Source organism: Schistocerca serialis, chromosome 12 (genome assembly GCF_023864345.2).
Source record: "Schistocerca serialis cubense isolate TAMUIC-IGC-003099 chromosome 12, iqSchSeri2.2, whole genome shotgun sequence".
Lineage (NCBI taxonomy): Eukaryota > Metazoa > Arthropoda > Insecta > Orthoptera > Acrididae > Schistocerca > Schistocerca serialis.
Window position 1 is genome coordinate 88,441,960 of NC_064649.1, and position 27,236 is coordinate 88,469,195.

Below are 27,236 nucleotides of genomic sequence, written 5' to 3' on the forward strand. Positions count from 1 at the left end.
TCAACCAGGCCATGCGCTATTGATTTAAACAGGTGATAGTCAGAGGGAGCAATGTCTGGAGAATACGGCGGGTGGGGTAGTACTACCCATTTTAACGTTTCCAAGTATGTTTTGGCCTCTTTTGCAACGTGGGGTCGAGCAATGTTTTACTGCAAAATAACTTTATAGTGTGTCTCGCTGTTTTGTGGCCGTTTGTCTTTTAATGCTCTGCTGAAATGCATTAATTGCATTCGATAACAAGCACCTGTTTTTAACACCTCATAGTACATGGTGCCGAGGTGGCTCACCAAATGCAGAGCATCATCTTGGAGCCATGAATATTCGGTTTGGCCATTGACATGAAAGCATGACTGGGATATCCCCATGATTTTTTGTGTTTAGTGTTACCGTAATGAACCCATTTTTAGTCCCTGGTCAATATGTGATGCAGAAATCCCTTCCGTTTTTGCCTCTGAAGCAACTGTTCACAAACACATAAACACTGTTCAACATCTCTTGGTTTCAGCTCACATGGGACCCAAGTTCCTTCTTTGTGAATCATGCCCATAGCCTTGCGACATTTTGAAATGGCTTGCTGTGTCACTCCCACTAATCGTGCCAATTCTTCTTGAGTTTGATGCGAGTCTTCACTCAGAGATGTCTCCAATTCTGCATCTTCGAAAACATTCTCTCTTTCACCATTATGCTAGTCTATGACATTATAATCTCCGTTCTTGAAGTGTTGAAGCCATTCACGACATGTTCTTTCACTAATAACATCCTTACCATAAGAACTTTAGAGCATTCAATGAGACTCAGCCCCGTTTTCTTCATACTGAAACAAACAGTAACACCTCCCGCAAATGACGAGAATTAGGCTCATAAACTGACATTTTCAATCAAGAACAACTTTATGATGCAGACACAAATCAACTAATCTTTGAATGAAGTTATATTGATCAAGGTGCATGCTAACTGCCTGACATCTGCAACCTGTTTCTTTCGACCGCTACTTACCGTTGCCGCCACATATTGTCAAACGGCGGAAGCAAAGTCGTACACCTTGTACAAATACGATGTTAAATTTTCTATGAAATAAAATTCAATATGGTTGCCATAACAACATAAAACACTCAGAAAAAAGTGCTACAATAATGTGAATATTTCGCTAGTTTCAGTGTACTTTGTGGCTAATGTGTGGCATAAAAATTATTTAATAGGAATGTATTACCTGGTTGGAAATGGATCTTTGTAATCTGGTTTTCATGACTAGTAATTTATCCTATCCCCAATACAAGCAGTCAGCAATGCAAATGAGGAAAGTCAGTATGCTCTAAGGCTGAAGTATCCATTCACACTGTTGTAAACATTTTATTGATGGCTCATACTACAGCCTTGTGTTGATGTACTGGGCAGAGTAATTCTCTAATGTGAAATCAAAATTCCTCAGAGCTGCACATTTAGACACATTATATGGGAATAAATGAACTGCCAATGCAAACAGTCATGCTAACCTGGTAGGCCTTCAGCGCCACATGCATACGGCGAGACCACAGTGAAATTTTCTTCTTGTCGCATACCATGTTGGCGTAGCAGCTTTCCATCTGGGTTTGCACAAAGTGGAATGTTTGAACCGACATCGTCTCACTGCACAAACAGAAAATGGTTTCATACAAAATGTTTCAAAATTCTGTGAATCGGCAACTGAGTTGCTGATGTGAAAAAGCACATAAATCACACATAGTTTAATCTACTGCAAAGTGAAAATTCTATCTGGAAACACTTCCATAGACTACATTTAAGCCATTTCTCTGTGATATCCTTTCTCCCATGAGTGCTAGTCCCCCAACTTCTGCAGAAGAACTTCTGTGAAGTCCGGAAGGTAGTGGATGATGTACTGGTGGAAATAAAGATGTGGGAGTGGGCTGAGTCATGCTTGGGTGGCTTAGCCAGTACAGCATTTTTGTGCAAAAAGCAACATTCCGGGTTTGAGTCCCGATCCAGTCAACAGTTTTAATCCGCTAGGAAATTTGTAATCTATATATAATGCAAAATTTAAACATCTACAACATGTAATGTGCATTTCAGATATCCTGTTCCACAATGAGCACTGATCTGGAGTTCTACTGCTGGGTTTTCAGAAAACATCTCTGTAAGTTCAGACACTTGCGCAATTTGTAGTGTCCTGCTGAACAAACTGAAAGTACACGACACCAGATGTGAGATGTATAGTTAAAAACAACTGTATCCAAAAATTATATAAAATAATAAATAATGTTATGAATATAATAGAAGGAAACATTCCACATGGGAAAAATATATCTAAAAACAAAGATGATGTGACTTACCAAACAAAAGTGCTGGCACGTCGATAGACACACAAACAAACACAAACATACACACAAAATTGTAGCTTTCGCAACCAATGGTTGCTTCGTCAGGAGAGAGGGAAGGAGAGGGAAAGACGAAAGGATGTGGGTTTTAAGGGAGAGGGTAAGGAATCATTCCAATCCCGGGAGCGGAAAGACTTACAGGGTGTGGTAGATAAGTAATGAGACTCAGTCTAAAAAAACAAATTTATTGATCCAATTTGTACAAAACGTTAATATTCTTCAAAGTACTCGCCTTGGGCGTCGACACAATGTTGCCAGTGCATTTTCCAAGCTTCATAGGCCCCACTGTAGTCCGTTTGAGTTATCCCAGTTAGTGCCTTCGTGACAGCACGTTGGATGTTCGGAATATCGTCGAAACGATGACCCTTCAGGCATCTTTTGACCTTCGGAAATAGGAAGAAATCAGGAGTACTCAAGTCAGGGCTGTATGGTGGCTGTGGCAAAACTTCAACTCCAATTCGGGTCAAGTAGGAGGTCACGAGGAACGCTGTATGCGCCGGAGCGTTGTCGTGGTGGAGACGCCAGCGTTGAGCAAGGTCCTGTCGCTTCCGTTTGACGGCTCTGTGCAATCGCTGAAGGACTTCTTTGTAGAATTCGACATTGACAGTCTTCCCCTGAGGGACAAACTCTTTGTGAATTAACCCCCGCTTGTCGAAAAACACAATCAGCATTGTCTTGATGCGGGACTTTGACATTCTCGCTTTCTTCGGCCGCGGGGATGCCGGTGTGTCCCACTCCGAGCTCTGGGCTTTCGTCTCCGGGTCGTACTGGAATGTCTACGATTTGTCGCCTGTTACTACGTTGTCTAAAAAGTGTGGATTATTTTCCAAATCATTCAACATCTCACGGCAAACGTCCACTCGTTGTTGCTTTTGTTCGGCGGTGAGCACTCGGGGAACCAATTTTGAGCAAACTTTCCGCATCATCAAATCTTGCGTAACAATTTGGTGAACCGTAAATTTATTCACGGAGGCCTCATCGGCGATCATTTTGAGACTTAAACTACGGTCGGAGTCCAGGAGTTCTTTCACTTTGGCCACCGTTTCATCCACACGACTCGTTGAAGGGTGTCCAGATCGTTCCATGTCTTCAACGGATTCCCTCCCGTTTTTAAATTCATTAAACCACCGGAACACTTGAGCTCTTGATAGGGAGTCTTCTTTGTAGGCCTCCGTAATCATAGCAAAAGTTTCTGAAGCAGTTTTGCCCAAGCGAAAGCAAAATTTGATTGCATACTGCTGTTCTATCGAGCGATCCATCTTCAGCGTTTTCACAAGTGTCACGGGCACACAAACAACGTAATACACGAAGCTCGACCCTCACTGCACCAGAGCTCCGACGCGACTGCGAACCGGTTCTATTGTTAGCTCAGATCCCCCACCACGTGACGTACAGGTGGAGACCGCCCTGCGAGCGACTGGGGCGCCGCGCCGCGGTCCGTCTCATTACTTATCTACCACACCCTGTACCTTAGGGGGAAAAAAGGGCGATAATGTTATATAAAAACACCTTTTTTAACATATTCGCAAATACTTTTTGTTTCTCCTACAAAATACAGCTTTTGTGACTTACACACTTTTCTGTATGAACATTTTAATTGTCAATAAACAGCTAGAAACAAAGCTTCATTCTATTCCTTGTTGCAGGTTGTTAGCCACAACTCCCCTTCTTCACATAAATAATATTATAAGCAAGATCATCATATATGGAAGTCTGCTATGTAGCTAATATAAAAATATATCTATAACAAATGATCAATTAATTGACAGATATGTCTAATATGGAAAGAGAAATCTACTAGCCAAGTAGTAGGAGAAACACAGAACAACCTTGTAATGGGCTCATAAACAAAATTAAAAGGTCTGTTTGGCCCGCTAATCCACTTAGACATCTCTCTCATTATACTGATCTTCAGATAGGATTGGTAGCACACTTTCTTTCAGTACTGTTCTATGACATAATCAGCCAAAATTTTTCAGAATATATGGACTCCGAGATGTACCAGCTGGTTATAATAAAACTGACACTGTTTCGAGTGCTACAGTGTGGACGGTATACATCGCAGGATGCTGAAATGACATAGGTATGTTCGTTAATTGGTGCGCTCGAAGAGTACACTTAAATAATAATAATAGTCCTAGTTTTTGGCACCAGGTGAAAATACGGGTTGTAAGCAGTCGGAATGGGGTGTGGGTGCAGGTAAAGGGGAGGAATGGTCAAACAAGTGATCAGGGTGCTTCTGGGACATTTATAAGGATATGGTCAAAAGTTATAACATGTGTTCAATATGGTCCTCCAACTCAGCAACATGCTGCATCCGTAACACGGTATGGGTGACAGTTGCTCGCAGCATACCAGGTGTAATCGGAATGATATGTCATCAAATGCTATCCTTCGTATCAAGAAGAGTCAGGCTACATCCCTGATAGACACAATCTTTGAGATTTGAGATATCACTAAAATCAGAAGTCACATGGAAGGCAACATATCCTGAAATTGCTTAGAGATAATGTGGTCATTACGAAAGGTTTCTTGAAGTGAATTTTTCACCTGGCAAGTAATATGCAGTGTTGCCCCATCTTGCACAAAATAGTGGTGTGGACACAATTCCATTGTTGCAAAGCTGGAATTAGATATAGCACAAGGAGGTAATATGAAGATGTCACTGTACATTTAACAGACCCATAAAGTGCCATCTCCTCAAACAAAAGAGGATTGAGAATACAAGAGCTTGTGAAACCACACCACACACCCACATAAGCTCCATGCAGTGGATGTTCCTGTACAAAATGTGGCAGAGTAGAATTCCATATGCGACAGTGCAGAGTAAAATGTGCCTTGTTGGTCAAGAGAACATTCCCTGACCATGTCAACCATTTCCATGCGTGCCAAAAAGGAAAGGCAAAGTCCAATGTTGCAGACTATCTTGGGGCTTCATTTGGTGCACATTCTGAAACTTGTGGGATATCAGGGTAAAAGAGCCAGAAAATCTTCTGAGCTGTTGACCAGGGATGAGAGCATTTCTGTGACACAGCTCAAGCACTGGCTGCAGTGAGTTGTGTGCTGCTCGGTTGGCTATAATAACAGCAACTTCAACAACAACTGCCATGGGAATGGACCACCTCCCTCTCCCTTCTGTACCAACTAATTCACCTGTTTATTCAAATTTTACCATCAAATTCTTCAGCCCTTTTACCGACATGCGGCCCTGTCGCAGTGTCCATCCTGGCGACGTTCCCGCAATGTAGCACTACTATTGCTGCCGTACTGATTGAAGAACTTTACCGGCAGTACACTGTCTACCACCTCAATAGCCATTGCATTTTGTATGAAAGACTTTGACCTTCTTAACACTTTACACCAGCAGACACTTCACAAGAGAAATTGAAACGCGTCACCAAGCAACAAATGTATGCTGACGTCAAAACGGGTAACATTTCACATTCTGACTGCTTACAGTACCATATTTACACCTGGTGGCAGAAAGTGGATCTATATTCGATGAGCGCACCAATTAATGAACATACCTATGATGTTTCAGGGTCCTGTGATGCACACAGCTGACACAGCAACACTCGGAACACAGTCCATTCAATTATAAGTTCCTGATAATCTAGATTTTCGTCTGTATATACACAGCTGATAAGTCTGTCTCAATTTTTGGAAGAATTGGATATACACAGCAGATGAGTAGTACAAGGATAGCAGCAGTGGCTTTTTACGAAGTTACTATTTTGTTCTGATATATCTACAAGTAACTATCACAACTGTCAGTGTAAGTGTATAACATCACCAATACAAAAAAAGAAACATATTTTCCCAGAGCATTGCTTGTCAAAAGTGAGGTATAGCTGTTTTTACACTTGTTCCATGAAATTTACGATATAAAGATGTACAAGATATATGACAAGTAGAATAAACATTGTAAAGAAACTTCTGAGAGAATTTAAATAATTTAGGATTCAAAGGGATAACTCACTGAATATGCGAGAAGTGTTGAGTTGTCAACAGGCACAAAAAATAATGGAAACTCTGTCTTGCATGCATTTCCTATTACGGGATAGTCTCCTTTACTCCTAAATTTTAGCAACTTGAATATTTATGCTTAGAACAAGGTATGAAAATAACAGAAATTACACACACAGTTGAGCACTGTGTTGTAATATTTTTAGAACATAGTTATTTAATTGCTCATAAGTCTTAAAAGGCTGCATGGCCATGCTCGAAGAAACTTTTTGGTTCCTGACGATTTGACCAGAGTTGCGCTGGATGAAACATCAGGAACCAAAAAGTTTCTCAACCATGGCCATACAGCCTGGAAGATTCATCAGCAACTATGACAAATGGCTGTGAAAGCCTTCATAGTATGATAGTTTTCTTAAGATTTAAATTGCATGGCGGAGAGGATGAGCTCATATATTTAATACAAATTTGCCTCCAGGTACTCGTCAAAAGAATGAAAAGTGTGTTTCATTACCATCTCCTTCAGATTCTCCCAAGAACAATGGTTTTATTTCTAATCAAACAGGGTAGTTTGTAGATAAGTAGGCTACCCATATTTCTCAGTCCTTCATAATTTCTGCTCAACCTATGGTTCACCAGATAAGTTTTTGCGTGAGCTTGTTTATGATGGTTGTGTATTTCTCCTTTTGTTCCCCCATACACAACATAGACTAATTCTGGAATGTAAAGATGAAGTTAGGTTTAAAATGTCTTATCAGGCTGGTGGGCTTGTGGCACTTCCCTTTTGATCTTCAACATTTTAAAAAGATGTCTATTTCATACGGCATTCAGGATCATTCTTTTGTAAGCCAGGTTACAGGACAGCTAACAAATTTTGGAACTGTTACATATACTGTTCTCACTATATCTGCTATACTATTGTAAACAATGAGCTTTTGATGCAGCTTTTACTTATGCAACTGGCTATTTTCCTTTATTACCATCATCCTGCGAGCTTATGGGTGCAGGCTTGCTCATGGTGATGTTTTTAAGCTACGTAATGCCACTGTCTTGGTATTACGTGTCACTGAATGATTAGAGATAATGATGCTTTCCAGCGCATATTCACCACCTTTTTAAATTCCAAATGATCTGAAGATGGTTCCACATAGCAACTGAAACTAGTTATCGTACTTTAATTGTAACAGGAAAATTGTGGTGCATGCATTATAAGATTTTTATTTACAAAAAAAATTCATTTGATAAATTAATGGTAATACACACTCAAAATGGCAGAAATTTAGTTAAAAACTAAAAATACAGAAAAGAAAAAACAGTAAAAGCAATTGGGAGATTTATGTAAGATCATTAATAACAAGCAGTATGACAAGAGGGCTGGAACTGACACTTGTGGAACTCCACAGCTTATCATGGCTACATCAGAGTTTGTTCAGATTCCGTGCTTGTGCTTTTAACATTTGCTTTCAGATGCTAAGAAAGACTGGGATTTGCTATACCACTGAGACCATGATTTGCTTCACCATTAAGACCATATGTTTCTAGCTTCTGAATCCACAGTGAGTGATTAATGAGATTCTAAGCCTTGTGTATGTCAGAGTAAGCTCCAAAGGAAAATTACTTTTGATTGAAGAAATTCAAACTGGCACCTGGTCAATGATACAACTTCATCAAGAAATACTTTTATTCAATTGTATATGACCTTCTCAATTATCTTAGAGGGAAGTGTGCAAATACGATGATAATTTTTTATCCTTTCTTGGACACTTCCCTTCATTGTCCTAACCAATTGTCTTGGCTACAGTTATATTCACTTCACAATAGTTTGCGTATTTAGTTCACCGTGTTTAGCTGACATGGCCAATTTAAATGTCAAGTGCCTGTAGAGCAATTCTTGTTTGCTTAAATGCATTAATTTACATGTTGTCGGTTTTTTTAAAAAAATAGCTTCTCATTTGCACAGTACTTCATTTTTTTCCGGCATAGAACAATACATGCAAATTGGTCGATCACTCAAACGAGACCACCGTTCACGATGTAAATGGCACAAGCATCTGTGCTGTGACAGGGGAATGTATTGCCTCCAGCAGACCGCGAAATGCCATTTATCATATGCTGGCGCACTTTTTCTGCCGGTTAGCTGCAGTTTGTTTAGGCAATTCAAAAGGCTCAATTTAGCATTTAAATCTCTGCCATTACATCCATACAAATGAAAACAATCTCGTTTTCAAAACAATGTTGATGCCGAAGCTTAATTTTTGTTAACTGACAGTCTGCTTTAACCGGCCAAAGAGAGCTATGGGGGCACTCATGTCACTGTGAAATTAACAAAAAACAAAAAAAAACAAAACGTTTGCATCTAGGCTGGGAGAATGGTGTTCATTATACACATATTCTACAACGTATCGCCACAAAGCACAGATTACAGTGATGAGTGTATGATGACTGTAATTTAGTGGGGGGGCTTGGTTTTCAACTTCTCAAAAATAAATTTCAGAAATTCCTAACTGAATATTTCCACAATGTCTCTGTAATTCTAACATAAGGACTAGTACTGCATGCTTTCAAATTTTTTAATGAAAAGGAAGGAATGAAGCTGTTTCTATGGACACTACTAGAACATAAATAGTCAGCCTTGTTGATGCAGAATTCCTGTACGCAAACTTTAAGACAGCTTTCAACTTCTAGTTTATTATCCTTAAGAAATTACTTGCTTCCAACCCAAACTACAAAATATCCTATCCATCTCTAGGCCATTACAACTCCCAACCACTTCTTGTAGGGATCATCTCTCTGTGGAAGATCCAGGAGCAACATCTGCCCAATCCAGCCACCCAGCAGTTCCTAACCTAAATGAGGTCAAGCTATCTGTGAAAGTAACCATGTCATAAACCAACTCTGCTGCCATCACGGCACAGCTTTTTATGTTGGTATGAGAACCAGCCAGGTGACCACTGGAGCTGTGGGCAAGAACATCATTGACCACCCCACGACTTGGGCCATTTGGATTCTTTCCTCCACCAATGTGTGTGTGAGTTGCGTTTTGTGTGTGTGTGTGTGTGTGTGTGTGTGTGTGTGTTTTATATCTAATTTTGACAAAGGCCTTGTTGGTCGAAAGATAACTGCGTAGCGGTCTTTTTGTTGTGCCTTTCTGCAACTCAGCATCTCCACTATATGGTGAGGTGTAACTATCCTTTTCATTATACCATTACCTTAAAAGTAGATGTTTTCCGCAATTTGGGCAGCAAAATAACTGGCAATCACCAAAGTAGGGATTACATAAAATGTGGACTGCCTATAGCAAGAAAGGCATTCCCAAAACTTGAAATTTTTTAACATCTAATATAAATTAAAATGTTAGGAATGTTTTCTGAAGGCATTTGTCTGCAAAGTAACCTTGTAAAGAAGTGAAACATGGATAGCAGACAGGTTAGAGAAATGTGGTGGTATAGAAGAAGCAGAAGACTAGATGCATAAATTAGATAACTAATGAGCAGGCACTGAAACGAATTGGGAAATATATATCTCTGCCCAAACTCTTTGCCTTTACAAATGTCTGCTTGTGTCTGTGTATGTGCGGATGGATATGTGTATGTGTGCGAGTGTATACCTGTCCTTTTTTCCCCCTAAGGTAAGTCTTTCCGCTCCCGGGATAGGAATGACTCCTAACCCTCTCCCTTAAAACCCACATCCTTTCATCTTTCCCTCTCCTTCCCTCTTTCCCGATGAAGCAACCATTGTTTGCGAAAGCTTGAATTTTGTGTGTATGTATGTGTTTGTTTGCGTATCTATCAACCTGCCAGCGCCTTCGTATGGTAAGTCACATCATCTTTGTTTTTAGATATATTTTTCCCGCGTGGAATGTTTCCCTAAATACATGTAAAAACAAAGATGATGTGACTTACCAAACGAAAGCGCTGGCAGGTCGATAGACACAGAAACAAACACAAACATACACACAAAATTCTAGCTTTCGCAACCAATGGTTGCCTCGTCAGGAAAGAGGGGAGAGGGAAAGACGAAAGGAAGTGGGTTTTAAGGGAGAGGGTAAGGAGTCATTCCAATCCCGGGAGCGGAAAGAATATATATATAGTGGCCCAACTCGGCAAAATGAAGAGTTTGTTTGATAAGACATATTCTGTAGATAAAACAGTCATCAATTTTATAATGAAAAGAAGTACAGCGGGTGAGGAAGAAATCGTTGGGAGACACCAATGATGGAATACAGTAAATAGGATCAAATAGGTTGCAGTAGGCACACACAGGTGAAATAGGATGGAGGGCTCCATCAAAACAGTCTCCATTTGTTATTCATATAACAATTAAATGTTTCTCATTTGATTTCTTGCCTCAGAGAATCATAAATATGCATTCCAGGAGTAAATCCGACATAATCAGAGAGAGAACTCACCTGACAAGCTTCACTTGGAACTTGTAGTTCCTGTTAAACTCCATGAAAAATTTCATTGCCCACAGATAATAGGACTCATCATTTGCTTGAGTTTTAGCTCGCACCAGGTTGCTCTGTATAAACAAAATGAGAAAATGGTGAATTAGCAAAGAGGAGAATATAGTTATGTGGCACCAGTCTTCTTCATACCAACTACTTTCTACTCACTTTGACATGATACATCAGAGTGTTGTATGCTCCGATCAGAAATTCAGAACAGAATTCTTTCAGGAAGAGGCGAACACTGTACGCAGATCTCCGTTCGACAACTTCGCTCTTCAGTGGTTGGCGATTCTTTGGTGTCTTTACCTTGTGCTGCAAAATTTGAAGACACATTAATCAAACTCCATGTCTATCCATAAATGTAACATAAATAATTTCTCGTATTTCCTCTCAGATTAATGAACTCTGTTTCTATTCTGTCATAAGTGTCCCACTAATGCACAGATTATTTAAGTGCGTTATATCACTTTTTGTGTATACACAAAGAAGGACAGCAGAAATGGTCATAGGTTTGTTTGACACCACAGAGATGCTGAAGAACCTGAACTGGCAAATTCTTGAAGACAGATGTAAACTAACCTGTAAAAGCCTATTTACATACTTTTAATCACCAGTACTAAGTGATGAATCTAGTAATATACAAGCGTCTACATATTTGCTCCTGTAAGGGTTGCAAAGACAAGATCAGGTTATTTCAGCATGCATTCAAGCGGTCATTCTTCCCACACTACATACACGAATAGAAACTGAAGAATCCCTATTACGTAATACAATGGGAATTACCCTCTTCTATGCAGTTCCCAATGGTTTGTAACATATACCTATAAATGTGGAATAAATAAGCAATGAACCAATATGTTGTTTACCATAACCAGCAAAAAGAACAATGTTTTTCAGAGACTGCATAAATGTTATGATTACTCAAAAGAAATGGGAAAACAGAAAGAAGACACACATTTTTTTAAAAATATATTGAAGAAAGAGAAATGAGGTTGCTCATATACCTAAGGTACTTTTCACACACACATACATATAAATATATTATTGTTAATTGTTTCACTTGTGGAATTTCCATTGTTGTCATTATGTCTGTAATGAAATGTATTTGCAAATTGTGAATTCATTGTTACAACAGCTGTATGGTTTATTACAGACACATGAAAATTTACGCTGGACTAATCTCGAATCCAGATTTTCAATTTGTCATATGCAGTCACCTTAAATGTTCTGGCTATCTGCACACGCGTTCTGGACCAATCCAAACTTCCATATGTCACAGTGTCTATGTTCCATAGTGCTTGCACACTGTTCATCTAAGTCCCACATAGGGAGACACTTCTCTGACTGTATTTCATGGGAATCACACAAATGGTGCGCGAGCACTATGATATGTCTACACGTTGATGTGTGGAAGTGTGGTTTGGACTGGGAAGTGTGCATGGATAGCCAAAGTGGTTAAGGCGACCACTCCCGATAAGTGAGAAATCTAGGTTCGAGCCCTGATCCGGTACAAATCTTTATGTGTAGACAATAAACCATATAGCTGTTGTAATATTGTATTCACAATTTGTAAACAAATTTCATAACTTAATATGGCTGCATATCATCAGCGGTGACTTTGCAATGAGCTATACAGACACTCTTGAATACAGGCACTGCACTCTCTGAATTATATCTGTCATTGCATAATATATATACGCAGCAGTCAAATGAAAAGGAGATAGGTGGAAAACAAGTAAGCTGACTGTTCATTAATCACCATAACAGTTGGTACATTTATCCCCCTGGGAGGTTGTTTCAAATATGCTGCATAGGTTTCACTGGAAGCCCTTGCTCATCCTCCATGCAGTCCTGATTTCTCCCCATGCAATTTACATGTTTTTGGAGCCCTGAAGAAAGACAATTTTGGCCATTTATTTGATTCAGACAAGGTGGTATGTCTGGGTACAGTCACAGTTCTGTAGCCAACTGTAAACATGTTTCCACAAAGGTATTGACCATCTTGTCTCACAGTAGGATAAATGTATTAATAGTTATGGTGATTGCTTTTGACATAATGAACAGTTAACTTACTTGTCTTCCATAGTATCAATTTCATTTGACTGCTCCTTATATTTCCTCATAATTTTCTCAGGTTGTCAGTTTACTTTCTAAAACCAAAAAGTGCCTCTGACAATTGTTTTTGAATATGGCACAAAACAACAACAAACTGAGTAAGTACAGCTACATGAATTATTGAAATATTACCTTCTCATGGTCAAATGTTAAGTCATCAAGTTTGTTTAACGGCTTATGGTAAATCAAATTGCGGTCACTTATAGACTTAAAGTCCTTTAGTACAAATGTTCCACCAAATCTTGAATGCCTGTAGACAAAACAGACACTTTTTTTAAAAAAATTATAATAGAGTGGGAGTGTATGTATGCATTAAGAAGAAATGAGAATAACAAATTGGACAAAGATTAAATTAACATTTGTCCCAGTATTATAATCATTTTAATTTATACTACTAAGACTAGAAACTTCTAAATGAATCACATATATTGCACTTCACTATGACAGTTTACTATTTTAATTGTAAAAATTATTTCAAACCGTTATTCTCATCTCAGATTTTCATAATAAACTTGACAAGAAATAATCAGTATTTCAGAATATTAAGAACAATGCACAGATCATTAATTACAAGCATGTATATTATTCTTAAAATATAACATGAGAAACAACTAAAATTCTAGAAAGAACGGTCATTTGTAAAGACATTACACCGGGAGGAAAAAAGTACATTATAGCAAGTACTCAAATGATACATTCCAAAATGATAACACAATATACCCAGCGGAGCAATGAATCAGTGTGCTCTGAAAGATGAAGTCGTCTTGAGCATTTTGTCCCAGTATTGTGTCACTCTTAGTACACTGAAGTTGGACATCTCTGTGCTTTATGTTTTTCACACACACACACACACACACACACACACACACACACACAGAGAGAGAGAGAGAGAGAGAGAGAGAGAGAGAGAGAGAGAGAGAGAGAGGGAGAGAGAGAGAGAGAGAGAGAGAGAGAGAGAGAGAGAGAGAGAGAGAGAGGGAGAGAGAGAGAGACAGAGAGAGAGAGAGAGAGAGAGAGAGAGAGAGAGAGAGAACCACATTTGTGCGAGTCACTTGCCCTCCCAAGTCCACACACAGAATTCTGTGCAATACAGCATTAGTACGCAAAAAATAGTGTAATTAAATTCATGTTTAAGCTCTAGAAAGTATCATTTGCTTTGAACATAGCATTAGAAACTACAAAATATGTAAGAGATGGAACTGTAGCTCAGCTTGTGTGGGTCAAGGACTGGAGTAGGTATACACTACTTGATCAGAAGTATCTCGGCACCCCTGTGTAATGTAGAACTGATGGCTAGATGTCACGAGAGGCACATCCATCAGTATTAAAGGAGGAAAAGCAGTAATAGCAGAATAGCTCAGCTGGGAGAGCTCAGTGACCTTACAGGTGGACATGCCACTGGGTGTCACCCTAGGTACAAATCCATCAGGGGCATTTCAACACTTCTAAGGCTGCCCAAGTTGACTGGTGCTCATACGACTGTGAAGTGGAAACATGAACAACCATTCCCAAGCCACAGTTCATGCAGCTTAGCTACTGGTGTGTAGGATGTTAAAAAGAATGTGGTACAAAGGTTGAGCAACTCCCCATAACCCACACATTTCTGGAGTCAATGCTAAATGGTGCTTGAAGTGGCATAAAGAACAATGCCAATGGGCAGGGATGATCGAAAACGAGTGACGAATTATATGGGAATCCTATGGTAGTGTTTGGGTTTGGCGATTGTCTCAGAAACATTAACTGCCATCATGTGTAGTGGCAATAATGAAGTATTAAGGCGGTGTTATGGTACAGGAGTGTTTTTCAAATTAAACCACGGTCTCCTTACTGCACTTAAGAAAACTCTAAATCCAGAAGGATACAAACACACTTAAAGGCATTGTGTACTGTATGGAGTATAGGAACAGTCTGAAGATGACGACTGTTGGTATTACTGTGACAATGCACCTATGAGGGAATTGTTTGTGGAGAATAACATTCCTGAAATGGAGTAACCTGCCCAGAGTCCCGGTCTGAACCCAATGGACCATCTACGGGATGAGTCAGAATATCGACTTCAAACTGGGCCCCACTGTTTGAAATTGCTGTCGTGTCTGGTTCTGGTTCTTGAGGGCACTTCTGGGCACCTCATTGTCTTCCTAGCAGTAAGCTGTCATACAGATGAAGCACATATTGATGTCCACTAATAGGTGTCAACATACTTTTGATCAGATACTGCATGTTGAAGACTAGAAATCTGAAAAACGCACATTTTCAGCGCTTATCATCTGTATAACATTTCTTCCCGTTTTAATTAAGTCAATTCACTCATCAATAATTTGTGTATAAGAAAAAGACAAACTATATCATGATTCTTGGCAATCAAATTAAAAGTTCTTTACACCTCAATAATTGAATGAGTGTCTCAGTTCACAGGTACGACAGCATGGGAAAACCACCTCCAATAGGATGCTGTGTTCAAACCAGTCTCCAAGTTGTTGATTACATTACTTTATTAGTTTGATCTCAGTCAATATCTGAAAGAGTAAACGTAACAGCTCTAAGTATAGCTATAGTTCCTGTGTTGAATCGTCGACAGGCAGATAAGCAAGGCAGAGAAAGCTGACAAAAATGTTTCCTGGGCATGTACCACACTTTTGTGGCAACTGACTCTGGCCAAAGGAGCCTACACAATTACATAGGACAGAGAAAGTTGCTGGCTTCTGGACAAGTCTTTCTTCAGACCATACAGCTACAAACACACACACACACACACTCTCTCTCTCTCTCTCTCTCTCTCTCTCTCTCTCTCTATGCGAGCCCCATACAAGGATGCACTTGAAAATTAGTAATGGTCTTAATCTTGTTTAGGTGCCTATCAGAACTCAACTATACATTGAGCTTTTACCTTTACTGTTTCTATTATATTTCACCAAGGACTTCCTTATTATTTTTAGCTCAATTTTGGAAGTCAGAACAGTATGCTGGAGAAATTTACCAGCATTCAATGAAACTGACGTACAGAAAAACAGAGAGATTAGAAACAATTTTGCAGGTGTTCCTGTAATCAACCACAGCAAGCAATTTTTCACTTGCCAGTAGTCTAGCCCTAACCAAAAGCATGAGCATGACTTTCTACAGCCATAATTTGCATTTTTCTACTGCAAAATATTATTAAAATGAATAAATGCTTTATTGACAAACACTACTACTCAAAACAATGACTGATGACAGTTATTCCAGAAGTTTTTAATAATTGTCACAACTAATCAAGAAAAATATTCCCATATTAGCCTGAAAGAAAAAGCATTTCAAATGCTTTGAATTATCAGTTCCCCTCGATCTCTATGTCTCTACCTCCATTACGTAGAATGTTTACTGTTTCAGAATAAGAAAAACTTGTTCAGTGTTAGGCCAATTTACTGAGTTGTGTGTCTGGACACAGCTGAAGCTACTACATGAAGATTTAACTGCCATTTCTCCTGCTTACAACTAGAGTGCTACTAAATATAATTTCTTTTGAATATCATCTGCTAAATACTCATACATATGATGACTACCTCCAGGAGGAGAATTACAATCCTATTACACTGAACAGTGGTAAGTGTTACCAAAATAATATCTCAGTTCCACACAGGACACACCTGGCTCCTCGGAAACGTCTTTCCAGCTCCTGCCGGCGGCGTATCTCCTCGTTACGCACTGCCAGAAGCCGCGCCTCGTCCCGTGTCTTCTCCTCTATGCTGCGTTCAGGTGCAGCGACCGCCAGCTCGCCCGGCTTCTGTTCTCGCAGCATCAGGGAAACTATCTGTTTGCAGTGATCCAGATATTTATACATATCACTCTGTTGCATACAGTTTATTTACACAGATTTTGACCCACGGACATGCAAGAATGGAAGTTCACACACAAAAAAAGCAATAAGATCATAAAACTTTGTTAAAAACCTAAGTTTTAACTAGAGTCCAGCATGGTGCAAAAGTGTCTGTTGCCTAAAATAGGCCTAAGGTATAGAGAAAACTTATCATTTGCTTCAGTTACTGAATTTAATTTGTCACATTCTGCTCACATTCTGCAGGACCACGTGAGCCAAAACTAGCTGGTCACAGGAAGAGCTACTACATAATTCAAAGAAAACTAATAAAAATTAAAAACTATAAGATTTTTAAAATAAAAATATTTACAACAGTAAACTTCTTTTTTCAGTTATTCAATCTACACACATAATCTTCAGCATTCTGCTACACTGTCTGAATTGTTTAAGGTGAACAACAAATAGTTCAAACAGAAAGAGGATACAGATTTCACCATGTGTAATTTAACCAAAATAATCCCATGTGGTAGGAATACTTAAAAATGTGATAAAAACATCACACCAGAGGTAGTTCACCTTTTCCGACACTAAGCTGTTTTGTGTACAAATTGGTATGGAAAGAGGTTAGAGATGTCAAATGAGCCACTTTTTTATTTTCAATTTGGAGTGGACATTAGAAGCAATCTGTCGAAGTTCTGAAGAATTAACCACACCAGTGCTAACAGGAAGCATTTTATGTAAAATTATAAACTTTCTGTGGTCGAACCAGAGACTGCAATTTTTTAAAAAAAAATATTGAATCGATGTGTAGTAGCCTAACTGTGTCATTCAGCAGCGTATTTCATGTGTTGTATTAACTTATTCTATTTCTATTTACAATCAAATTAGCTGTTATTCTTACACTGCTTATTAAAATTTTAAACAGTTTTTATAGAGACCTTTAACAGTAGCAGTCTTTTTAAAGATTGTTTACACTTTTTTTTTATACTGACACAATGATGTTTCACATAAAAGAATGCAACCTATGGCTCATGTGCAGGGATGGTTTATTACGAAAACCCGTTAACATCCCTGCAACCCCACAGAATGAAGTAATTTAGTTAGCTAAGCAGAAAGCACTGGTGTACAAGTTAATGTTATCCCAGTGGGAGCACATAAATGGAGTTAAGGGTCACCAACAGAAGCCAAGAAGAAAGTTCTGCATCCTACGGCTCCCCTATTCCAGCAGTAAACACGTGCCTTACAAAAGGGGGTTGCAGGGCTTCCGAATTGCTTTCTTCTGGCACGAGATGCACTGGGGGCTGTTACATTAAATCACTCGGTGACAACAATACTGCCAGATAGGGGGAGATACAATACAAAGACAGAGCTGAGGGGCAGCTGAGGAAAGGGGGAGATGCAGGAGATAGGCAACGCTCTGACTGCATTACATGGCTCCTCACCAGCTCATCCATACAGCAAAGCAAAATGTTCCTCTTCTTCATACTGATCAAACTATGAAACACTTCAGACAGTCCTTTCCAAAACTGATAACAAAAATGCTGAAATTAAAAAGCTATCAACAAATTAAAATACCTGGAGGCTTTTTATTGCAATCAAAATATTCATAGGAGGAAAAAATATGCCACCTATCATAAATAAGCTTGGAGCCCGAAAAAAATCTCATACATGAAATATTTTGAGAAATTCACTGTATCATCACTCATTTACAGAAGCTTAAGTGGCCTATCTATGCTTTTCTCTGCAAGAACCACAAACCTTGAGAGCAGTTGTTTACAGTTCACACCCTTTCATTATTTCTAAGCAATTCTTTAACCATTTTATTCTCTAATGTCATTTGTAACAAACACAACAAAACAAAAGTAGTTCTAATACAGCTAGTACTAACTTTGTAACAGGTTGATGAAAGGCCAATAACTGCTGAGACTGTTGCTGTAACATGTCTACCCAGCATCTCTACCTTCACCAAAATAATAACACTCTAATTTATTTTATAAACTGAAGCCATATTAAGCCACTATTAACAATATTCCAGTCAGTGTTGAGACACAAAATATAAATAAGTTGAAGATTCAGAATGTTTTCAAGCCCTCAGAATTCACAATGTGTGTTTGTACATCTGCCCACACCAATGTTTGAATGCAAATTTTGTAGCTTCTATTATATCAAATCCCACATCAAAACTTAGTTTTCTAAGCTTTACAGGATGGTCTCTTAACAACTAAGCATACTTCTCAGCACTTTAGAACTTAGTTATTACTTCCAAGCATACTGATTCAATGATAAAATTAATGCCAATGAAACTGACTACTCAGAAATACAAATATACATGAGAGAATGCAATCACTCAAATTCCATCCATTGACAGATAGCCCATAAGCACATTTAACAGATCAGAAAATCATACTATACTGAGATATTTTGCTCTTTTTATGGTGGAAGTAAACACACTCACAAAAGCACCTAAACATACCACCCACGCAATTTTACAATCTGTTAAGTGTATGTCAGAGCCATCTATCAACTATCTGTGGTCAGTGGCAGCTTTTCTTCATTTCCGCTATAAAGTTTCCATCTCCAAAACAATAAAAACTATCTATAATTAATCCAGTAAGAATTAAAAAATGTGAGGGAGAATTCAGTTGTCATCAAGCTCTCAGGTAGCTTGCCAATCAGAAAAAGGATAGCTAGTTCATGTCATTCACATATTTTAAAGGAACACTCGAAAAGGGCAATGCATCAAAAACATTATAGTTTCAATGTGCCAGTGGAATTTAGCAAACCTGTATTACACATATTTTAAACATAATTCATAAGATTGCAAAATACATGCAGCATCATACCTCAAGAATATGCATGTAGTATTGTTGTTCATTTTCAGAACTGGCCAGGTACAGGAAGATATCGACCATACCGGAGACATGCAGTGCCCAAAGTACCTGTCAAGCAGCGAAACAAATTTTGTAACTACACTTTTCAGATTTCATACACATAATATTCTGCACGACATCAGACACTTCTGCAAATTCCAGAGAAAAAAAATGTTACAAATTTTGAAATGCAGCTCAAAATAATTTTTCTGAATACATTATTTTTCTGACAAAGTTTTTAAAGGCAAGGATTAATTTAAAAAAAAAAGCATTGTTCAAATTCCTTCATTCACACATGAGCACTTTTGTTTATTTTTGTTGCAAAACACAGTTTGAAACTCATTTTACTGAATACAGTCCGATGGGAAAGACATTAAACTCCTTAAATTGCTAAAGAAGTATTTGTTGTTTTATATTAGAGTGAGTAGCTTGTCACACAGTAATAATGGCAGAGGTATTGCACAGGCTCATAGAAATTTTCATACAGAACTGCTTGGAGCAATGGAAGTGCTAATGTGCATGTATTCAAACGAACACATCTGGTAAGTACAAACATTAGCAACACTAATCTAATTGCCATTTTGCAGTACAATGCTCTGGCACATATGGCGAAAGTTATGCCTGATTTGTTCAATCTGGGGGACTGGTAAGTGCTGCACCACTCGTCACTCTCCACACTTAAGCCCTTGTGACTTCAGCTCGATTCCTAAATTGAAGGAAACATTTTGTGGCGTTCACTTCAGGATTGTTGCATAGATTTGTCAGTCAACAGACCACTTCACTCAAACTATCAACACATTGGCACTGCTATGGGTATCCCACAACTACCGCAACACTGGCAACGGGTTATACACAATGCTGGTGACTGCTCTTAAGGACAGGAAAACTTAGATACATGTCTCTATTTTGTAACAATACCAGAGAAGGAAAGTTGCTACTTACAATATAGTGGAGATGCTGAGTCGCGATAGGCACAACAAAAAGATTCACACAATTATAGCTTTCGGCCATTGAGGCCGTTGTCAGCAGTAGACACACATACACACACGCCAGCTCTCTGAGACTGCAGACGTGTGTGAAAGTTGTTGTGTGTGTGTGTGTGTGTGTGTGTGTGTGTGTGTGTGTGTGTGTGTGTGTCTACTGCTGACAAAGGCTCAATGGCCAAAAGCTATAACTGTGTGAATCTTTTTGTTGTGCCTATCGCAACTCAGCATCTCCGATATATGGTGAGTAGCAACTTTCCTTCTCTGGTATTGTTACATTCCATCCTGGATTTTCCGTTGTTTGATTTGTCTCTATTTTGTAGAAGATGTAAATAAACAGTTGGCATTATTAATGTTGTAACCCTCATTTTATAGTATGAAGACAACAGTCATTTATATCATTCACACATAGGGGGGCAGCTTTAAATTGCTCCACCTTTAGCACAAATAGTGACACAGTAGGGCTTCTTTCTGCTGATGAAAACACATTCTATTATTTCTTAGGGTCTAAGAATGGCCAACAATGTTATAAAATCATTTCATTTCTTAAAAATTACAGACTGTCAAAGAGAAAAAGGTCAAGCATCCTGAAATGGAGGAAGAAATGGAATGAAATTTTGTGGGCTGAGAGGATATGTGATTTTATTTAGTGATCCACAAATGAGTCACATATACAAAGTACATAACCATATGAGGCCACTCATCAGTATGACACTGAACCCACTCTGCCCCAAATGTATGCACCAATTCGGTTCAGAATGGCATCATAAAGCCGTTGCATCCTCTCCTGAGGCAATCTGCCAACAACTGGGTACTGGGACAGAGTTGAGGTCTAGAGCTGATCCCACAAGTGTTCTGTCAGGGACAGATCTGTGCACCTCGCTGGCCTCGCGAGTACCTCAACGTCACATCACACAAACAGTTCATAGACACGTGTGCCGTGTGCAGACAAACATTATTGTCCTACTGAAAAATGAAACTGCAATACTGTTGCACAAGGGCTAATGCTTAAGGATGGAGACTGTTCGTGATGTACCGTTGTGCTGTCAGAATCCCCTCAAATCACTAGCAGCCGTGACCTGAAACCGTGCCCAATGGGTCTCCGTATCAAGATTCCAGGAGTAACACCACCTCTCTGCAAAAGATTGGAAGAATGCATGTGCTCCCCACGTCATCACCACACTCACCAATGGTGGCGATCCATGGTGGGATAGAACTGTGACACATCATCGAACCCAGTGTGACGCCATACGTCAGTAGTCTATGCTTCCCAAACACAGCACCACCACTAATGCAACCTATGCACCAGATGGTAATTCTCCAATCACGTTGCTAAAATGAATATGCCGTGTGGCTAGGGCCCCCCGTCAGGTAGACTGTTCGCCCGGTGCAAGTCTTTCGAGTTGACGCCACTTTGGCGACTCGCAGGTCGAAGTCACGTTGCTGCTAGTCTCTGACTGCAGCGTGACATCCAATGTTGCAGGGAGTCCATTGCTAACTCTTGGATGGCAGATGCAGAGGTGAGGGGTTGGTGCACAATACAATGATTCATCCTCGTGACGGTCAGATGTGTCAACTGGAACCTTGACAAATAGTACCCGAACAGTTCAACACCGGGACACTGTTGAGCCATGTGCGGCTTGCATTGGTGCTGTCGGTATGTTGGCATCATATAATAGGTATAGTGGTGTCTTGTTTTCTTCTCGTGTTTACTGGCGCCACTAAGTTTCTAGTGTTCTCTCTCCGCGAGTGGCGGCAGCAGCAGCATTTATCGATATCTAGTACCGTGGTACTATCTGTGGAAGGACATCAAGTGTTTTCAAGGTCGGGTGTGTCGATAGTTTGGTTGGGATGGAGCAGCAGTGAGGAGGTCTGGCAGCGCGAGGACGTGCCGGGACCGCTGGCGGCATGCATGCACTGCCGGATCAAGGAGCTGTAGTTACGAGGGCCACAACCTCGTCGTCCACCGGACCCAGCATGTTGAGTTGAATGAACATTAATCCAGTAGTGAAACCTCCACTATTCTGTGATCACGCTGTTTGTTTGTGCGTTGCTGCTCGAGGGTCACCGTCAAACGAGCAGCAGCAAGTGGAGCGTGTCGAGTTGGCGGATCTATTAGCCGTCTTCTACTGCCTGTTATTAGTTTTTTAATTTTGTGTTATTATTTGGTGAAGCGCAACCGGTGGTATTTTACTGCCTAGTGGCCGCTAACGCCCCAGTTACCTGCCCTGGAGGTTAGCATATTTTTGGGCCAGTGTACTTTTCCTCGTCTTGCCGATGCTGTCTGGCAAGACATGTAGTTTGACAGCCTCTTCGATTGCAGTGTGGATTGTGGTTTTTTGGGTCTACTTTGGTTGTAGTGGTTCCTTCTGCCTTTTGATGTTTTCAACACCGGATTCTGAAGATGCAGTGCTGTCTGTCACTTCGCCCTCACTTGAATTATTCCATCACTGTATTGGTTATCACACATTAGGTGGATTTCCTAATGGGACTGATAAGCGATTAAACTGTCCCTAGTTTGAGTTGCCATCCTGTTAGGTGAGCATAACTCTTGGCTGCCTTCCTCACCGCTTACACAGCTGTACGGACTTTTCTCTGGTCAATCCTTGGAGCACTGTCTGTGGATCACTCCCCTTTTATTTGGGCTGCTTTTATTTGGGCTGATTGTGTCAATTCCAGCAGGACAATGTTACACCCCACACGCCCAGAATTGCTACAGAGTAGCCCCAGGAACACTCTTCCAAGTTTAAACACTTCCGCTGGCTACCAAACTCCCAAGACATGTACATTATTGAGCATATCTGGGATGCCTCGGAACATGCTGTTCAGAAGAGATCTCCTCCTCCTCATGCTCTTATAGATTTATGGACAGCGCTGCATGATTCATGGTGTCCATTCCCTCCAGCACTACCTCAGGCATTAGTCAAGTCCATGTCACTTCGTGTTGCAGCACTTCTGCATCCTCGTGCGTGTCCTACACAAATATTAGACAGGTGTACCAGTTTCATTGGCTCTTCAGTTTATACTTCTGCCTAAGGTTAGACATTTTGGATCTGAGGCTCAAATATACAATAAAATAGTTTACAAGATGGCCAATGTGTCTCCCTATGGCAGTATGCTTAGTCTATCTAGAAACATACATGGAAAATTTTCCTTGTTTGTTATACTACTTACCTGTACTTCAGGGAACTGAGAAGGAACTTCTGGATTTGTTTGTTCTTTTTAAAAAATCATTTTATTTGTTCTGAGTTAATTTTAATTGAGACTGAAGTTGCTCCTGGCAGATGTCTCAAACGAAAACTTCTCAGGTATCAGGCTCAATGTGAGTGCCAATGGGACCCAATAGTTTCACGTCAAAGTCAGACATCATCGGACAATCTGACAAACTGAAGTGCAGTCAAGTCATTCACTTCAGTGCCAGAAAGCCATTTACTTACTGTTTTAACTTATTCGGTGAAATGTCACACTGGAGCAGACACAGTAACATGAATCATCTCAGTACATCAGATCACTAGACAGCATCCCGATTTGACATAGAAATATAGTGCCAGTTTGACACTCATACCCAATATGATACATGAGATACCTCCTTAAATTGTAAAAGTTAAAAAAATGTATCACTCTATTGTACGTTGTCAACTGAGAGGCCCTGACATTAACAACAGATGCAGGGAACACATTTTAGAGGTAATTGTTGAGTGCCATATGCACAACATTCTGCCACAAAAATTAGACTTCACCGTGAGACGAAGCGTGCTGACCTGGTCGTGGACACTAGGTTCACTATCAGAGAGCTTCTCTGCGGCGACGTCGGCCGGCACCTGCAGCACGTTCCGCGCTAGGATCAGCATCCGCTCGATCATCAGGCTCTTCTCCTCTCCCCGCTCCTCCCACTCCTGGAATGGAGAACGTTATCAAAGTGACTGCCAAAACCTTCTGTGCTTTGGCAACCAGTAAGTATGAAACAGGTCGTGCTCGTTCAGATTATAGCCGCACTATTTCTCTGAATATGTCGTCACTACTGAACATTTACAGCACTCTGAGACTCTGACCCAGATTTCTTGCTCTTTGTGGGCAGGTGCCTCAACCACTCAACTGCCGCAGGAAGCCTCCCAGTCTGAATCAACCTTTCATGAGCATAAATTACATTAATTCAAATGAAAAGTACCTCCATGCTGCACAAACAGCAACAGAACGACGACACAAACAACACATGAAAACAAGGAAAAAGATTTAAGGTGACTGGTAACAGTAAACTTGTTGTTTCATTTAAGATTTAAGATGGTAAACAATGACCTTTACGTTTTCAAAACACAAGGCATAAACATAGCATTCAAAACAGATAGTTCAATCCAAAGATAACAAAAGACACGGACATCTACCAGAAACCAGGAATGTATCAACTGCAATGCAACATATATGATGGAAGATATGTAGGACATATCACCAAAACATTTGACACCTACTGCAAACAACAAAACAGAGCATGGAAATAAGTCACTACACTTTTGCAGAACATTTATAAGGAAGTAATCAAAAACCTACTGCAACAGAGAAGGACATGAAAGTAGTTAGAATACATAATGAAAGAAATCCCATAACCTTACAAGAAAATTACTATATATACATAACAAAGGCTGAAAAGAAGCTACTACTAATTGATGTAGTGAGTATGACTAACCACTCACTGTTTACACTGACTTATCATATAACAGACAGTAATCCCAACAGATGACCAGAAATCCCATTTCTCTCTGAAGTATATAAACGAAAAATAAATAAAAAGAATGATAATAAACAGTAAAAATTAAAAATAAAAATAAGGCGTGCACCCATGTGCCCACACATAAACACATTCCCCGCAAATGCGCCCCCCCCCCCCAAAACACACACACACACACACACACACACACACACACACACACACACAGAGAGAGAGAGAGAGAGAGAGAGAGAGAGAGAGAGAGAGAGAGAGAGAGAGAGCACTTACATCAGCCCACATATAGTCAAAGAATAGACAGTTGAAAGTAAAACCTGAGAAAGTTGGCATTACAGTGCTATGTTTTGAAAACAATGACCACAAGAAAAATGGCACACTTTCAATCAGTTTGCCACATGAGAGAAAGTGTTTGACTTTAAACTAATGAATTAAGATGCTGATCAATAAGTACTTTTCCATTTTATTATACAAATTTCAATAGAATGTTTTAAAGCTAAGTGTGCAGGAGGGGCAAAAAATATATTTCACTGAGGATGCCTTGTAACTAAGGCAAAACATGGGTGGGTACACAAGTTGAATAAAAATAACTTAATGTGCAGCATGCAAAAGTCACAGCTGCTGCAAAAATGACCACCACGAAAAACTTGTCTCATGAGCATAATTGTATGTAGTTTGGAATCACAGTCTTACAAATTTTTAAAAAAAAATTTATGTTTGCCACTGCCTGTACTATTTACAATTTCCACAATTCAATACCGATCTTATGACAGTATCAAGAAGTAATCTGCAACCAATATATACAAAAAGTTAAATGTCCTTTTTACAAAAAGCATGCATGTTTCACATCACATCCATGAAATACCTGGATTGACAATTAGAAAAAATTGCTCATATGCTGAGAAACAGCAGTTGTCAACGTAAGTAAATGAGCAATACAGAATAAATGAAAGAATTTAGCTCATCTCTGCATTTATTACCACATACCATTTCTAACTGATTATTGGTACATGAATATCTTCTACTACAGTACTGGTCTGCCTAAATGGTGTGTTCATTGCCATCAACAGGTTAATGGGAATAATTGCAGGTACAGATCCAATGCTCATACAATATTTAATATACAGTATTGATCTGTTTTTGTGTGATCAAAGGAAACATTCGTCCATAATGAGTAAAGTAACCATTAGCACCAAATAAAAACAGGCACTCATATTACATATGTCGTTGTCCCTTTAAGACAGTAACTATGAAGTTGATTTCTGATGTAAACAATAAACAATAATAACAAAAAATTTTAGGCAGCTAAGCCATAAACTGCCAAAAATACTTGTACCTACCGTCTCAAGGAGTTTACTGAGTTTCATCTTGATTACTTCCCACACATCTGAATCGGTGAAAGCCTTCTTGTAAGCCTGTAACTGTGATATGATTTGCAAGTAGTAATTTCTCGAAACCTTGTCTACAGGAAGCTCTTCCCGGTACAGGAGCAGGGCTGGATTCGTCAGATTAACCAGCAGCCTGTGAAAGAAATAGGCACCCTGTACACCACAGTCACGAGCAAAAGGATAGGAGTCATATTGAGCACATTAATGGATTGTCCAGTCATTGCTTCATGAAAATATTATATATCCATAAATGGAAAACAAACTGCAAATGTTCTACAGAATTTATTGTTCTTCTTAACTAAGGTTATTTATCAATTACAATGTCATCAATATAGAAGAAACTCTTGTCATCCACTTCACACTATTATGTCAAACTAGTCTCATTCTGAGGAAATGAGTGTTGGGGAGAGTGCAGCAATCCCACTTTTCTTCCTGGGCAATGTCCTACTGGAGATCTCTACTGTTGCCTTTCTCCCATTTCTTATTAAATTTTTGGGAAACCACAGCTGGCATACAGGTGCACTGTCACTTTATTAAACAACCAGTTTCGGTCATAAATTGTCCGTCCTCAGATATCTACATATC

General features: G+C 39.5%; 1 protein-coding gene across 1 annotated transcript in view; it reads right to left on the minus strand.

Moving 5' to 3' along the window:
* Positions 1–27,236, minus strand: part of LOC126428133 (protein timeless homolog) — a 483,403-nt gene that overhangs the window by 446,704 nt on the left and 9,463 nt on the right. Inside the window, exons 3-10 of the mRNA XM_050090036.1 lie at positions 26,604–26,784; positions 24,308–24,442; positions 19,537–19,632; positions 16,524–16,687; positions 13,033–13,150; positions 10,951–11,097; positions 10,744–10,856; positions 1,494–1,626 (exon numbers count right to left, since the gene is read on the minus strand). Coding sequence (XP_049945993.1) covers positions 1,494–1,626; positions 10,744–10,856; positions 10,951–11,097; positions 13,033–13,150; positions 16,524–16,687; positions 19,537–19,632; positions 24,308–24,442; positions 26,604–26,784 — 1,087 coding nt within the window. The remainder of the gene's footprint in view (positions 1–1,493; positions 1,627–10,743; positions 10,857–10,950; positions 11,098–13,032; positions 13,151–16,523; positions 16,688–19,536; positions 19,633–24,307; positions 24,443–26,603; positions 26,785–27,236) is intronic.